This window comes from Dryobates pubescens, chromosome 21 (assembly GCF_014839835.1).
Source record: "Dryobates pubescens isolate bDryPub1 chromosome 21, bDryPub1.pri, whole genome shotgun sequence".
NCBI lineage: Eukaryota > Metazoa > Chordata > Aves > Piciformes > Picidae > Dryobates > Dryobates pubescens.
Window position 1 is genome coordinate 17,151,690 of NC_071632.1, and position 14,957 is coordinate 17,166,646.

The following is a 14,957-nucleotide window of genomic DNA, read 5'->3' on the forward strand; positions in this document are numbered from 1 at the left end:
TAACGCAGAAGAATTCCTACTGTCATGGGAGCATCAACATTGCCTCAGGAGTTACTGGATAGCAAAACCAACTCCTATGTGTAACTGCTTTAGATCTGACATGCATTTAAGAGCAAGAAGCTCCATATGGACAGTGGCCAGGCCTCACTGCCAGTCATTTGATAACACTGAATGATTCCTTACCTTAAAAGCGGCCTCAACATGCAGCACAACTGGCTGTGGGCAGTGTTCAATTCTACACTGCAAGTTATGGCTGATGCACCCAGGTTTGCTTCCAGTAACTGTCAGTTCAAATTCACAGCATGAACTTGCATCTAGAAGAGAAAAAATCAGGGTCCTGTCTCACCCTTTTCAAAGAAACCAAGTGCTGGAAGCCTGTTGTGGGATGGGGATCAGGCCTTGGTTTGCAGCTTGCATTATAGTGCTCTGTGATTTTTCTTTCCCACTCATAGCAGCTTAAACATTTCTGCCATTAATTGATGCTTCCAAGAAGAAACTTTACCTATGATGCCAGTATGGGGTTCAACTTCCATGATGTCACAGGACAGGATTTTCTCCCATGTGTACTTGATCAATGATTTGCTGTTATTCCACATCTAAAATAATTAAAGTCAGTGAGACAGTTAATGCACCCTAAGCTCTCACAGCCACAAGCCAATTTGCTGAGAGTACTGCAAACCAGACACTGCAAGCTTTACACTGTGCAAACTCTGACCATATCCTGATCACCACTAAACATTACAACCTACTTGAGTCTAACTACAACATACTTCACCTGAAACATGCCATAAACTGACCACAGGAAGAGTGGAAAGGCACAGAACTCCATCCTTCCTCTAACCTCCAACTTGAGCAGCACTAACCACTGCTATTTTCATGAGAATGTTGTGTCTTCCCTTTCTCCTCTGTGATGTGAAACAAGGACAAGAAATGCGATTAACCTGACTGGGTTTTAGGTGTGTGCGAAACAGATGCAAGAGCTACATCTCACCTCATCTCCTAGGCCTCTCATTAATCAAACATTAGAGAATAGAATAGAATAGAATAGAATAGAATAGAATAGAATAGAATAGAATAGAATAGAATAGAATAGAATAGAATAGAATTGAATAGAATTGAATAGAATTAACCAGGTTGGAATAGACCTTTGAGATTATCGTGTCCAACCTATCATCCAACACCATCTAATCAACTAAACCATGGCACTAAGCACCCCATCCAGTCTCTTCCTAAACACTTCCAGTGATGGTGACTCCACCACCTCCCTGGGCAACCCATTCCAATGGATAATCACTCTTTCTATGAACAACTTCTTCCTAACATCCACCCTAAACCTCCCCTGGCACAGCTTGAGACTGTGTCCTCTTGTTCTGGCGCTGGGTGCCTGGGACAAGAGACCAGCCCTCAGCTGGCTACAACCTCCGCTCAGGTAGTTGTAGAAAGCAATGAGGTCTCCTCTGAGCGTCCTCTTCTCCAGGCTAAGCAACCCCAGCTCCCTCAGCCTCTCCTCACAGGGCTGTGCTCCAGACCCCTCCCCAGCTTTGTTGCCCTTCTCTGGACACCTTCCAGCAACTCAACATCTTTCCTAAACTGAGGGACCCAGAACTGGACACAGGACTCAAGGTGTAAACCAGTGCTGAGTACTGGAAATAAAGCCTTCTAGGGAGTGGTGGAGATACAAGCTCCTGAAATCTCTGGCCTGCTCTCTGGATCTGATCAGATGTTATTTCTTACTTAGAGTGAATAAGATTGTTCTCTGAAGCACAATTATGTCTAAGCACAGTTCAAATGCTTATCTTTTAAGACTTAAAAAAACCAACAGTTGGAAACTGTGAGGAATGTTGTTATGTTATCAGTAAGTGACTTAATCACTTATACCACAGATGTAGCTGTACTGGATTACTGGAAAGTATGAAATGGCTGTCTTCAGTTGAAAAAGAACTTCGAGGGAGACAAAGGATAAAACTAAACACTGATTAGCAGTATCTATAAGAAGAAATGGAAAGACCATTAACTGGGAAATGTCTTCCTGCCTGGTCTTGCTAATTGGCATTTTTTTTTCTCATGATTAAAAGGATCCTTAAGTCTAGTGAAGAGGGCACTGAGTGGACAATTGCAGCAGCTGTCTGTCCCATAATGGTCAAAAAGAAATGACCAGAACATGCAGGAAAAAATAAGGTCTAGTAAGCTGCAGCACATGGGACCTCTGCAGCTGCTCTGTTCTTGCTGTAGTCCTTTTTATGAACAGTGCCTCTGTTATGAAGCAATTTAATCATCCATGGGCTATTCCTTCCAACTGAAAAACTTCTATGCTACAGGAGTGACAGAGTGATAAACTACAGGTTAGTGACCCAGAAAAAATGTTTAGAAGAGTGAAAGTCTGTGGTATCAAACTTGAGATGAGGAAACAACAAAGACTGCTGCCTGGAGCGTGGGGCTGAGGAGGCTTGCTGGGAATTTCAGCTTAGACTGTCCTGGAGTCAGGGCCTCCTTTAAAAATATGCAAGAAAAAATAAACTAACATAGATTGTCTGATGTCTTCTGCAACACCTATGACATCTAGAGACACAAAGCACATGAAGTCAAAAGCAAACTAACCTTAAATCTTTTCCTGACAGTTACACCAATAAAGTTTTCTCCAGGGATGATAATGACATATGGTTCCAGAAGAAGTTGAAACGGTTCTGTTGATCCCTTAACTTCTATTTCCAGTGCTATTACATCCTTTGTTTTGCATTCTGGGATGTTTTGAAGCATCCTCTCTGTAACTGAGCTTTGGGAGGAAATACCATTAAGCATCTTAAACTGGTGTTTAAACTGGATCCCATCTTTTAATTGCCCAGTCACAAGTTTCTCCAGTACAGACTGTCTGCATGCAGTCAGCTCAGGCTGGGCACCATTAAGGACTGGAAAAATTACAGTAGTTCATTAATGTGCTCCAGTTGTCCCAGTCTGTTCATGAACAAGTATGTAAGTCTCAGACTGCTGTGACAAGCAGCAGTAACAGGGAAACCTGCTGGAAATCCCAGCAGAAAGCCTGGAAAATGAACAGACAAAATGAGAGTGTTATCTTTTTCCAAGAACCCTAGGTAGGGCTAAGGCATCTGTTCAGATCACAGAGATCCTCTTCATGCAACAATTAGTTGTGCAGATAAAATCCTTTATAATTGTTAGTCCACCAACACCAGAAAGAGGAAGAAACTCAGTAACTTAATGTGATAGCATAGCTAAAAATCTGCCTACACATCTCACCAGGAATCTCTCAGCTTACCAAGGTGTTTCTGGGACATCCCTCAGTGCCATCTGAATCACACTGTGATAACTCTTCAGCTGCACAGTGAAGAAGGATAGGATTTTAATGTCAAGTAATCAATCATGTTGAGGATAAAACAAAAGACAATAAAGTAGTTTACATGTAAAGGATGAACGATCAGCATCTGAGTGCTAAGCTCTGATAAACAATAATCAAACTCTAGAGTTACTAAAAGAAAACATGTTTGATGGCAAAATATTAAGCCAGATTCTGATCTCATGGAGCATGAGTCCAAGAAAAACACTCATTTTTGACATGCCTGTTATTATTTCCCTAGTATATTGCATACTACACACAAGCATCTGCAAAGGCTCCCCAAATGGAGCTCAGGACTGCTGTACTAACATAAAGTTTTCCCTAACCACTCCAGGGTATTTACCTTAATTGACCATCAATTTGATTTTGAGTAAGAAACCTTGGGTTTCCACCATGAGAAAAGGAGATGCTTTCCACATTCTAATGGGGGAGAGGGGGAGGGGGAGGGAAGGAAACACAGAAGCAGGTCTTAAATCTGAAGGGCTTTGAAAAAGAGTATTGTGTTTGTCGAGACATATTAATATTAATTCAATATGTTTCCCTATTAACCAATTAAAATATTCTTTAAACCCAGTTTAGTTTCTCTTCCATACTTACTTGAGGCATTCCTTTGCCTGTCTGTCAATCATCACAGCATAGCATTTTCCCATTCTTAGGCTTACTTTGGTTTGAAATTCTTTAACTACAGTGAGCTCATGCTCCTTATTTACAGGTTCAGAGAGCAGAAACCAAGACAACAGTCGCTGGTACAGCTGCATTCAAACATCACTGAACCCCTCTTTATGCCTCACAGCTGTGTACCCTCATTTCTCTGCCAAAGGCTACTAACTATCCACTTGATTTTCCACACAGCTCTTCACAGGACCCATTTCAGCCCCCAAAAGCTGCAGATGGACAAAGTCTAACTAACCAGTTTGCTCAGCAAACCTTTTTAGGCTGCAGCAGGTATAGGGCACATCTCTAGAGCAGCTCACTCAGCAGAAGGTCAGGAGATTGTGGAGCAGCTGATATTGTGCTGAGGGTGGCAGCTTCACCAGTCAGTACAGCTGCAGCTATGGGGATGTGTCCATAGTTTCAGCACAAAATTTACTGTGTCCAGTCAGTACCAAAAATGACGTAAGATCAGAAACTGTCTCACATTTTGCAGTCAAAACAGCTTTTCTTCTAGGAGCTCTCCACATTCTGAGGGCTGTTTATCAGAGCATAGTACCAGCTGATTAAATTTAATTCAGAAAGCAGCACAGCAAGGATTTTATGGCTTGCATACAAATACACAGCTGGAGTTTGTAGATAGGAAGGAATCACAAGGCATACCTCCTGTGGAGTGTAAGTGAGAGTAAATTCATTATCCACATGTGGAAGCAAAACTCCCTGCTCAGGATTTAGGGAGAAGGCTGATTCTGTGTCTGGGTTGTGTTTGAGCTTCACCAAGTCTGCAGTTTGTTCTGATATTACTGGTTTCAGATTAGGCTTCCTTTTCTGCCAGTAGAAAGGAAGTTCTATGTGGCTGCAAAGAGATCAAGGGGGGGGGAAAAAAAAAGACAAAACAAAAGAAAAACTATGATTTAAAAAAAATGAGATATGTTTAAGCAAAATATCAGGGAGAGAAATTTCAGTTCCCTTTTCCATGTAGGGAACTCATTTCTTTAAACATTACAGGGGTTAGGCTTGCCAGCCTTTGTGAGCTACAAAGCTAAAGAGGCAGTGTAAAGTCAGAGTGTAGCAACTGCACAAAGAGCATGCTAATATGGAAGTAAGTTCTATAAATGTGTAAGATATCCTAACACTTTCTCCTATTATTTAACTTGTCATCTAACACAGCTGTTAGGAAACTCTACAATGCTTCTTTTAAGGATCTGAGCTCAACAGGCCCATTCCTGCTGCTATCAGTATGTTTGCATTGGATCACTGCTGACGGTCTACATAATGTTCTGAATTTAATCCAAGTGCAAGATGTGGTTTTGAACATGTCAACAAACACAGTGGCTCCAGCCAAGATTATAGCAATGGCTCTGCAGTAGTCTCTGTCATCCAGAAAAGATTGCTTAACTAGGCTGCTCCAGCTGAAGTGCATCCCATGGAATATCTTCATGAGTTTTGAAACCTGGCTTATGCTGACCTCAAAACCTTTGCCTTACTAAGGGGAGGAAGGACACTGTTTATCAGCTGCAAGAAGGTCTCTTCAGCTTGAGAGGGTATGGCATCCCATATGAGACCCCTACCAACATGTTCAGGCTGCAGAGCATTACCCTACTAATAGTAGCTTACGTACGTAGAGTTTCTTATAAGCAATTTCTTCTCCTCGGTGGTGTGTGGGTTTTGGGGCTCAAACCGTACAAGATGCTGTGCTGTTACATCACTCACTTCACCAGGTTCAGGTTTGCTTTCTCCACCCGTGACAGACGAAAGCTCCAGAGCTATCAGCTCTCCAACCCCTTGAAGACAGAAGCAGGGATTAGTGTTTAGCACCTGGCTATTGTCCGTGCTGCTCACGAACAGCAAACACCAGCAGTGGCTGTTAGTGATTTTAGCTGGTGTTTCCTCAAGAGTCAGAACTCCAAGGTGTTAATTGCACAATGGTTTCCTGATGGCTTTTTGTTTATTAACATATTTCAACAGAGGTCTTCTCTTCACGAATTTAAGAGATTTGGATTTCAGAGCTGCAGCCTCAGCTCACATGAGCATAATTTCACTCAAGTGAGCAGAGTGTTTGCAACGGCTGGTAATGTGGCTCCCAGAGGCTTTGGGCTGTATATAGAAGTAAAAACTAGCAGCAAATGCACTGCTAAAAATCTCCAAAGGAAATACCTGTAACAAAGTGATTGAATAGACTATGAGTCAGGCCTAATGTTGTAGCACAACTGCATTACAGGACAAGCACTAACATTTACAGGAGTTTTAAGTGGTCTCATTAGCTAATCCAAAGACTGCCTCTCTTTCCTGACTGCCCTGATCCAAGGATGTGCCCCAAACTTGCCCCAGATGTATTTCTGCCCTGTTCAAGCAGATGCTTTATAGCTTGTCATGCTATCTTGTTGGTACAAAAGTCTAAGGAACTGCAGCTAACAACAGGGTTTGTTTTCTGCCACTTGTTGACGTGCTACATTTGGATTTCTGGCTACAGTGAGTTAAGAGCTCAGTACTTTCTGGATCCCATGTACATCCCATGATGTATTTCATGCACTGGGATGGAGCAGTAATAAAAATGCTTAGCATTTAAAATCATCAGGGGACAAAGTATTTGCTTAATCCAATGACATAAAATATTTCTGTCCCTTCAACCACCATTCAGGCTAGCTGAATAGATGACAGGATCACATCTCTAAAAGGTGTTAGAAACAAACCTGTGACTGTAACATCATTGACTTGGCAGCTGTCACAAAACAGGGTGTATGTTTGCTGTGAGACTTCTGGAAAAGAAGGGAAAAACACTACCTGAAAGAGAAGAGTGAAACAGCAATGTCCATAACCGGTTTCTTTCTGGGAAGTAATAAACTTCCATTTGTAAATGTTCACTAAAGGACATTTAATTAGCAATTAAATCTTACATTTGCAAGAAACAGACAGTGTCACATCCCCATAGCAGAGGCCAGGAAGAAATAGGTGTTTTCTGGGTCACTAAACTTACACCTGTGTGTCTGGATGGTCACTAGAGGCTGGCTTTGTAGTCACTGGAGGTGCGAACAGTCTGCTGGGTTAGCTGTGTATGAATGGCTCTCTCAGGACCTGACTGGTCTCTGAGTGGCTAAGCAAGACTTTGAAGTTGCAGTGACAAACTCTCCACCACTGAGATTCTTCCAGCATAACTGCACAAAAGCATCTGAGCATTTTTGCTTACACAAAGTTGAAACTGCAAGGTCCACCTTTAGTATTTGGTAAAGCATAAATACCTTCTATAGCAGCTGGTACTAACCTCTACTGTTGTAGTCTGCCCTGGAGTGAGCTCAAAAGCACCGGGATGGATCCCAAAAGGATCTTGTATCACAAAATCAACAGTGGCAGCAGCCTAACATGTTAAAACAAAACAAATTACATTGATCAAGTTGTTGTTTTCTAAATGCAGGGTTACCTTAAACAGGCAAAACATCACTGTTTTACCTCTTACTGTAACTTTTGTCACACATCTCAGAAGTGTGTAGCTTATGAATACAGCTTAATTAGAAAAAATGTTTGATGCTTTATAATCACTTTGGTGAAAGGAGGAGGGAAGGTACTGTTCCCAAAGACAAATGATAGTGTCGTGAGCCATGAGCCCTAATATTCATGTTTACAGAAGAACAGCTATGCTTGAGCATAGGAGCTTTGTCTGACCCACTCTGAGCTGGAACTGTAAAGTGGTTCAGAAGGGTCAAGCTGGTACAGCAGCTATCCACTAGCTTGTTCTCCTGCACATAAAATGCCAGTCAGCCAGTCACATCTTTGTCCATTTCACTTAAACCCTGCTTTGTGATGGAAAGCTAAAGACAGAACAGTACTGGAGTGGATTGCAGAAAGGTGCAGCAAGGTCAGTAAGTGGCATCTTTGGTGGAGAGTGGAAGGAAATTAGCTCAAGCAATGCTTGAACTGATTGCATTTCTATTTGCTTTAAGAGCCAGGTCAAAGTTCAAATCAGTTGTCCTTTCCCTGATCTATACTTGAGTTTACCTCATCATTGAGCAAGACAGCTCCTTCCAGAGGCAAGCCAGAGCACAAGCAGAAGGTTCAGACATCCAGGGTGACTGGTTTTGAGGATAAATATGAATCCCTGTGAGAATGGCACAACACAAATGCCCCCAGCAAAGCCTTATGACATCTGTGCTAACATACCTTGTCAGGACACTTATACCATACCCTGTCCAGTATTTCCATTCTAATCACTCACCCTGGAGTTAGGAGGTGGGCAGGCATTCTTTGGCATTATAGAGAACATCCCAGGTCTTATTCCTTCATTTCTGCACAAAAGCTTTGTTGATTTTATTCCTCCAACAAGGCAGGAGCCACAGTCTATAATGTCAGGCACTGCAATGAGTACCATAGAAAATAAGACTACAGAGGCAGAGCAGACCAGCAGCTGGCAAAGCCACCTTCTTACAGCTCACTGTAAGAGGAAAAGTGAATTTACATAACAATCAAAGCAAGTTTCTGCAAAAGCAATCCTGGCTGTTACAGTTGAGGCTATATATATATAAGGTTGGAGCTCCTCCTGCTATGAAGACAGGCTGAGGGAGTTGGGGTTGTTCAGTCTGGAGAAGAGAAGGCTCCAAGGAGACCTAATTGTGGCATTCCAGTATCTGAACGGGGCTACAAGAAAGCTGAGGAGGGACTTTTTAGTGTGTCAGGAAGTAGAAGGACTAGGTGGAATGGAACAAAACTAGGAGCAGATTCAGATTGAATGTTAGGAAGAAGTTCTTCCCCATGAGGGTGGTGAGACACTGGCACAGGTTGCCCAGGGAGGTGGTGGAAACCTCATCCCTGGAGGTTTTTAAGGCCAGGCTGGATGTGGCTGTGAGCAACCTGCTGTAGTGTGAGGTGTCCCTGCCCATGTCAGGGGAGTTGGAACTGGATGATCCTTGAGGTCCCTTCCAACCCTAACAATTCTATGAATCCATATCAGACTCCCATATGTCATGACCTATGGATATAAGCATCCTGCATATATGTCATATCCATATATAAATACTGCATATTTCAATGAATGTTCATTAATAGCATAAATATTTAACTAAATCATAATTCCTTAATATTTTGGATTAATATTACAGTTAGGAGTTCAGGAACTTGCAAGACACAAACCTCAAGCAGTGGTTCCTGCTCACTTCCCTAATACTGTGAAAAAAACACCACCCAAATTAATAAAAGCTTGATGTGGCAAGAACAGAAAATGGAGGGGAAATTTGACAGGATTAAATTTGATGACTAATAACCATATTATGAATGAAAAGAAGACAGATATATAAATATGCAGAAACTGCACTGCCAAGCTGGTCCATATTTGTTTTGTGACATAAAATTGGAGACAGTCACATGAAAAAAAATATACCCCAAGTCCATTTAACTCCAGAGAAACTTCAGCAGTGGACATTACTGACATGTTAATACTGGAGGTGGTCTTCTAGCTTGGATAGGGATCAGAAGAGGTTTTGAGGCTGGAGTCTCCACTGATATATGATCTTCATAATCTCCTACATTTTCAGGAAGAAATTGGACTGTGTACTGGCATTTCATCCCAGGAGCAAGCATTCTTTCCTTTCCTGGAAATTTTCCTTGGAGAAAAAAAAAAGAGAATGCAGGGAATTAAAAATCTGAAGCCTCCCAAAGCTGGCATAGGTATCTGTGATCACATCTGCCCCTGGAAAGCTGCCTGCTAACTCTCCCCCTTTATTGCCTAAGTCAAGCTGATAAAAACAGATGAGCACAAAGGGCGTGCCAGTGTAATCTGTGTATGTGCACATCTTCCATGGAACTCAGAGGTTTTTGCCTGGAATGTGCCTCTCAGAGCTAGAGAAAACAGAGTGAGGGGAAACCTTGAGACATCTTCCTCCACCACAACCCAGCAAGGCTTGCATAGGGGTTTCTAACTTCTCCTATCTAATTACTCCTCCAATATTGTGACTGAGATGCCACACTCTCCTTAGGCAACCTGTCCCAGTACCTGACTACCTTACTGCAAGAAATATGTTGTTCTTAATTTTCCTCTAATCTAATACTCCTTGCTGCAGCTGAAGTATGTTGTTCCTTGTCCTCTCCATCTGATCATTTTAGTGGAAACTACATGTGCTCCTAGAGGAATTTTGGATAAAACTCAGTCTGGGTATTCCATGGATACATTTTAATCTAACTTCAAACACTTTACTGTTAATCTTCTTTAATTCCTCATTAGATCACTTGAATTTGCTTATGAGCTGCACACCTCCCTGGACAACCCATTCCAGGGCTTCACCACTCTCACGGTGAAGAACTTCTCCCTCACCTCCAGTCTGAATCTCCTCACCTCCAGCTTCATTCCATTCCCCCTAGTCCTATCACGACCTGATATCCTGAGAAGTCCCTCCCCAGCCTTCTTGTAGGCCCCCTTCAAATACTGGAATGCCACAATAAGGTCACCTCAGAGCCTTCTTTTCTCCAGACTGAACAGCCCCAACTCTTTCAGTCTGTCCTCACAGGAGAGGTGCTCCAGCCCTCGGCTCATCCTCATGGCCCTTCTCTGGACATGTTTCAGCGCTTCCAGATCCCTCTTGTAATAGGAGGTCCAGAACGGGATGCAGTACTCCCTGGAGGTGTTTAAGCCCAGGCTGGATGAGGCTCTGGCCAGCCTGATCTAGTGTGAGGTGTCCCTGCTCATGGCAGGGGGGCTGGAGCTAGATGATCCTTGTGGTCCCTACCAGCCCTGACTGATTCTATGATTCTATGAATAGTCCCAGAGATAGAAGTCATCCTTCAGTTGCTAAAGAACTGAGCACTATGGATAGCAGAACCAGACAGAATGTCTCTGAAACCTCCTTTCAAGCTGATAAATTAGATCTCTTAGGTTTTAATATCTTAAAGCCAGTAAAAAGAACTCTCACCTGGCCTAACGCTGAATGCTGAAGTAGAAGGAGGGATGACTCTTACTTGACGACACGTTGAAGTGACGTTCAGCAGCTCTATAGTCATCTTCATTTGAAACAAAGAAAACAAAATGTTCCATTGCACTGATCATCACTCACTATTAATGTTTGTAATTCCCTAGCACTCTGCTGGTAGGAACTAATTGCAACTAATCTAAAAATATTAGTTTATTCAGTAGAGGCTGAACTAGATACTACCAAAGTGGAGACTCAAAAGGGTCTCTCTCAGTTTTTCACTGGTTAGTGTGTCAGTGGCATGTGTGAAAGAGTAAGGAAGGAAAAGGGTCAGTAATTCAATATAAAGAAGAAACTTAGACTTTTGTTAGGCTGCAGAAAGCCAATAGATTGGGGGAAGTATGTAGATCACAGCAGGACATAACGCTTCTCCGCGGTAAGAATGAACTCCCTACAACGAAGTTCTCACCTCATAAGCTAGGCCGACTTCATAATCAGGAAACAAAACAGTAGGTGGGTTGGCAAGAAACACAGGAACAAAGGAGGTATCACTGAAAGATTCAAAATAAACAAATAAAGGAGACAGTCTCTTGCTGCCTAGCTCCTTGAATACTGATAAAATGAGAAACTGCAGAACGTATCCTCTGGCAAACCCAAAACGTCATGCAGACATTTCCTAAGAGGCTGTACAGACATTCAGCTCAAAATAGCTAGGTGTAAACCCACAGTAATCCCACAGTGGAGCTCTCTGTGTGCCCCAGCTCAGAATCAAGATACTGTATGTACTGCATACCCTTCTTTATCTTCTGGTATTCCTCTGGCTATGGCGTGTTCCACCTTTTCTTGAGAAAGGACAAGAGATCTGCCTCCGTGAGGAGCATGTGGTGGGAAAAAGCGAGGGTTCTTCAAGTAATTCTGCCTTCTGTCAAGGTTGGCAAGATAAGCACTCTCACTTTCTTCCAGTGCTTTGCACTGTCTGTCTTTCCAGGCTGGCCTCCCTGAGGTACTTGGTTTCTTGGAAAAACAGCCAGACCACGGCATGAAATTAAACACAGTGTTTTAAAGGGTGATGAGGAAAGCATCTCTACATGCCTAATTAAAGCCACACAGCACTGCAAATTCAGACAAGGCACCCTGTTTTCCTCTTTTCTTAGCAGCAAATCAACAATGCAATGATACCACAGAATCACCAAGGTTGGAAGAGACCTCAAAGATTATCAAGTCCAACCTGTCACCCAACACCTCATGACTAAACCGTGGCACCAAGTGCCACGTCCAATCCCCTCTTGAACACCTCCGGGGATGGTGACTCCACCACCTCCCTGGGCAGCACATTCCAATGGCTAACAACTCTCTCTGGGAAGAACTTTCTCCTCACCTCCAGCCTAAACTTGCCCTGAGACTGATATTCACCCTTTGTTACAGGAACAATAGGTTGGACATGAAGATCTTGAAGGTCTCTTCCAACCTGGTTTATTCTATTCTATTCTATTCTATTCTATTCTATTCTATTCTATTCTATTCTATTCTATTCTATTCTATTCTATAGTTCTGACAGACTGAAACTAACACATCTGTAAAACATACCTTTGTTACCTTTTTAGTGTGGTGGCTAGAGCATGCAGTTGAAGGCAGAGTTAATGTGCCACAAGGCACATTTGGCAGCCCATCAATTTTTTTCTGCAGGTCTGCAGGCATCTGGTCCTGAGAGAGTGAAGAAACCTGCTGCCTAACATGAAATGCCCCCCTGAGGTAGCCAGGCACTGATTTTCCTGCAATTCAAAGAAAGATTCCATTCCATAAGGGAAAACCATGCATTATAAGCATTTGATCTAAGCACAGGTGTATGAATTTATCTGAGCCATGCTGATGGTTAAAAAAATACACTTTAAAGCTTCTAGAATGGAATTGAAATTTGTTATTTATTTTCATAAAAGCAATAGAAAGGTGTTGGCTGGAAAAGACATCTAAGACCATCGAGTCCAACTGCCAACCTTAGACTGCCATGGCCATTAGAGCATGTTCCAAAGTGCCAGGTCCACGTGTTTCTTGAACTCCTTCAGGAACACTGACTCCACCAAAAAAGAGTGAAGATGTCTTGACACTGCCCAAAAGATTTTTCTTAGAATCATAGAATTGTTAGGGTTGGAAGGGACCTCAAGGATCATTTAATTCCAACCCCCCTGCCATGGGCAGGGACACCTCACACCAGATCAGGTTGCTCAGAGCCACATCCAGCCTGGTCTTAAAAATCTCCAGGGATGAGGCTTCCACCACCTCCCTGGGCAGCCTGTTCCAGTGTCTCACCACCCTCATGGGGAAGAACTTCCTAACATCCAACCTGAATCTACCCATTTCTAGTTTTCTTCCATTCCCCCCAGTCCTATCACTCCCTGACACCCTAGAAAGTCCCTCCCCAGCTTTCTTGTAGCCCCCTTCAGATACAGGAATGCCACAATTAGGTCTCCTTGGAGCCTTCTCTTCTCCAGACCGAACAGCCCCAACTCCCTTAGTCTATCTCCATAGCAGAGCAGCTCCAGCCCTCTGTTCATCCTCATGGCCCTTCTCTGGACAGCTTCCAGCACCTCCAGATCCTTCCTGTAGTAGAGGCTCCAGAACTGGACACAGAGCTCCAGGTGGGGTCTCAGCAGAGTGGAACAGAGGGGGAGAATCACCTCCCTCAACCTGCTGGCTATGCTTCTCTTGATGCTGCCCAGGATGTGATTGGCTCTCTGGGCTGCAAGCGCACACTGGTGGCTCCTGTTGAGCTTCTCATCCACCAGCACTCCCAAGCCCTTTTCTTCAGGACTTCTCTCAAGCCAGTCTCTGCCCAGCCTATATTGGTGCCTAGGATTGTCCTAACCCAGCTGCCGGACCTTGCACTTGGTCTTCTTGAGCCTCATGAGGCTGCCATGGGCTCACCTCTCCAGCAGGGGATACATGGACACCAATTTTTGCTTGCAAATTAAACTGATATATTTCTAGAACTGGAAAATTGTAAACCCCAAATAAAGCATATGGTTTCATTTCACTGAAAAAGTGTTTTATTTTGATGCAACCACTTCCCTTCTCTGCTTACTGAAGAATCTTTGTGCTAATAACATCGAACAGAAGAGCAGTCACAATTAATGCAGGTTTTGTGTCACGTGGAAAGAACTGTAAACAAATGTGTGACCACCATTAAATCCCATATTGAACCTCACTTGACCTCCATCATTTTGAATTTCTCCATTTTACTTTGACAACATCCCCACAGTGGAATTTTATGCTTGCAAAACTGCAGTCCCTTCTGCATGGGTAGAAAGCTATAAAAATATACTCAGCTCAGCTATGTTCTTCAGGGCTTCAGTTCTTACAGAGTGTGGTAAAAAGTCTAAATGATCCTCAGCTTTAAGTTACCTTTTGGTGCTCTGGTAGTAGGTTTCTTATCGATGATGTAATCATCAGGGCAAATCAAATGATTCTTTCTAAGGAGTTCATTATCCACAATCCCCCTAAAATAGGATGGCACTGCAACAGGAAAAAGAACCCAAATAAACAAACCAGTACAACAAACAACCTAACCACACACAAAACCCCTTGTGGCCCTTCTCTGGACACCTTCCAGCACCTCCATATTCCTCTTGGAATAGGGGCTCCAGAACTGGACGCAGTACTCCAGGTGGGGTCTCACCAGAGCTGAGTAGAGGGGGAGAATCACCTCCCTTGACCTGCTGGCCACACTTCTCTTGATGCAGCCCAGGATCTGATTGGCTTCCCAGGCTGCAAGTGCACACCGAGAGCTCACGCTGAGCTTCTCCTCCACCAGCACCCCCAAGTCTCTCTCCTCAGGGCTGCTTTCCAGCCAGTCACTGCCCAGTTCTCAATTCAGCTCAAACCCAGCTATGCATCCATCAGAGAAACATTTAACCTTTGCTCACTGATGTTATGTAAGCTTCTCACAAAGTTAGGTCACAAGCCATTGACTGCAGGTCTAATGCTGTGAAAGTGACCTGTTTGTTTAATTTCTTACCATGTCAAACAGATATTACTTTGTTTGAATGCCTGCACAAAATACTTCAGAGTCG

The 14,957-nt window shown here is 43.2% G+C and overlaps 1 protein-coding gene across 1 annotated transcript in view; it reads right to left on the reverse strand.

Annotated features, from left to right (window-relative positions):
• DLEC1 (DLEC1 cilia and flagella associated protein) overlaps window positions 1-14,957 on the reverse strand; it is a 39,600-nt gene that overhangs the window by 22,894 nt on the left and 1,749 nt on the right. The window contains exons 5-19 of the mRNA XM_054171276.1: window positions 14,290-14,400; window positions 12,478-12,662; window positions 11,684-11,904; window positions 11,360-11,441; window positions 10,894-10,981; window positions 9,418-9,591; window positions 8,211-8,347; window positions 7,263-7,355; window positions 6,694-6,784; window positions 5,622-5,784; window positions 4,664-4,856; window positions 3,272-3,330; window positions 2,599-2,773; window positions 503-596; window positions 184-314 (exon numbers count right to left, since the gene is read on the reverse strand). Of these exons, the coding sequence (XP_054027251.1) occupies window positions 184-314; window positions 503-596; window positions 2,599-2,773; window positions 3,272-3,330; window positions 4,664-4,856; window positions 5,622-5,784; window positions 6,694-6,784; window positions 7,263-7,355; window positions 8,211-8,347; window positions 9,418-9,591; window positions 10,894-10,981; window positions 11,360-11,441; window positions 11,684-11,904; window positions 12,478-12,662; window positions 14,290-14,400 (1,997 nt within the window). The remainder of the gene's footprint in view (window positions 1-183; window positions 315-502; window positions 597-2,598; window positions 2,774-3,271; window positions 3,331-4,663; window positions 4,857-5,621; window positions 5,785-6,693; window positions 6,785-7,262; window positions 7,356-8,210; window positions 8,348-9,417; window positions 9,592-10,893; window positions 10,982-11,359; window positions 11,442-11,683; window positions 11,905-12,477; window positions 12,663-14,289; window positions 14,401-14,957) is intronic.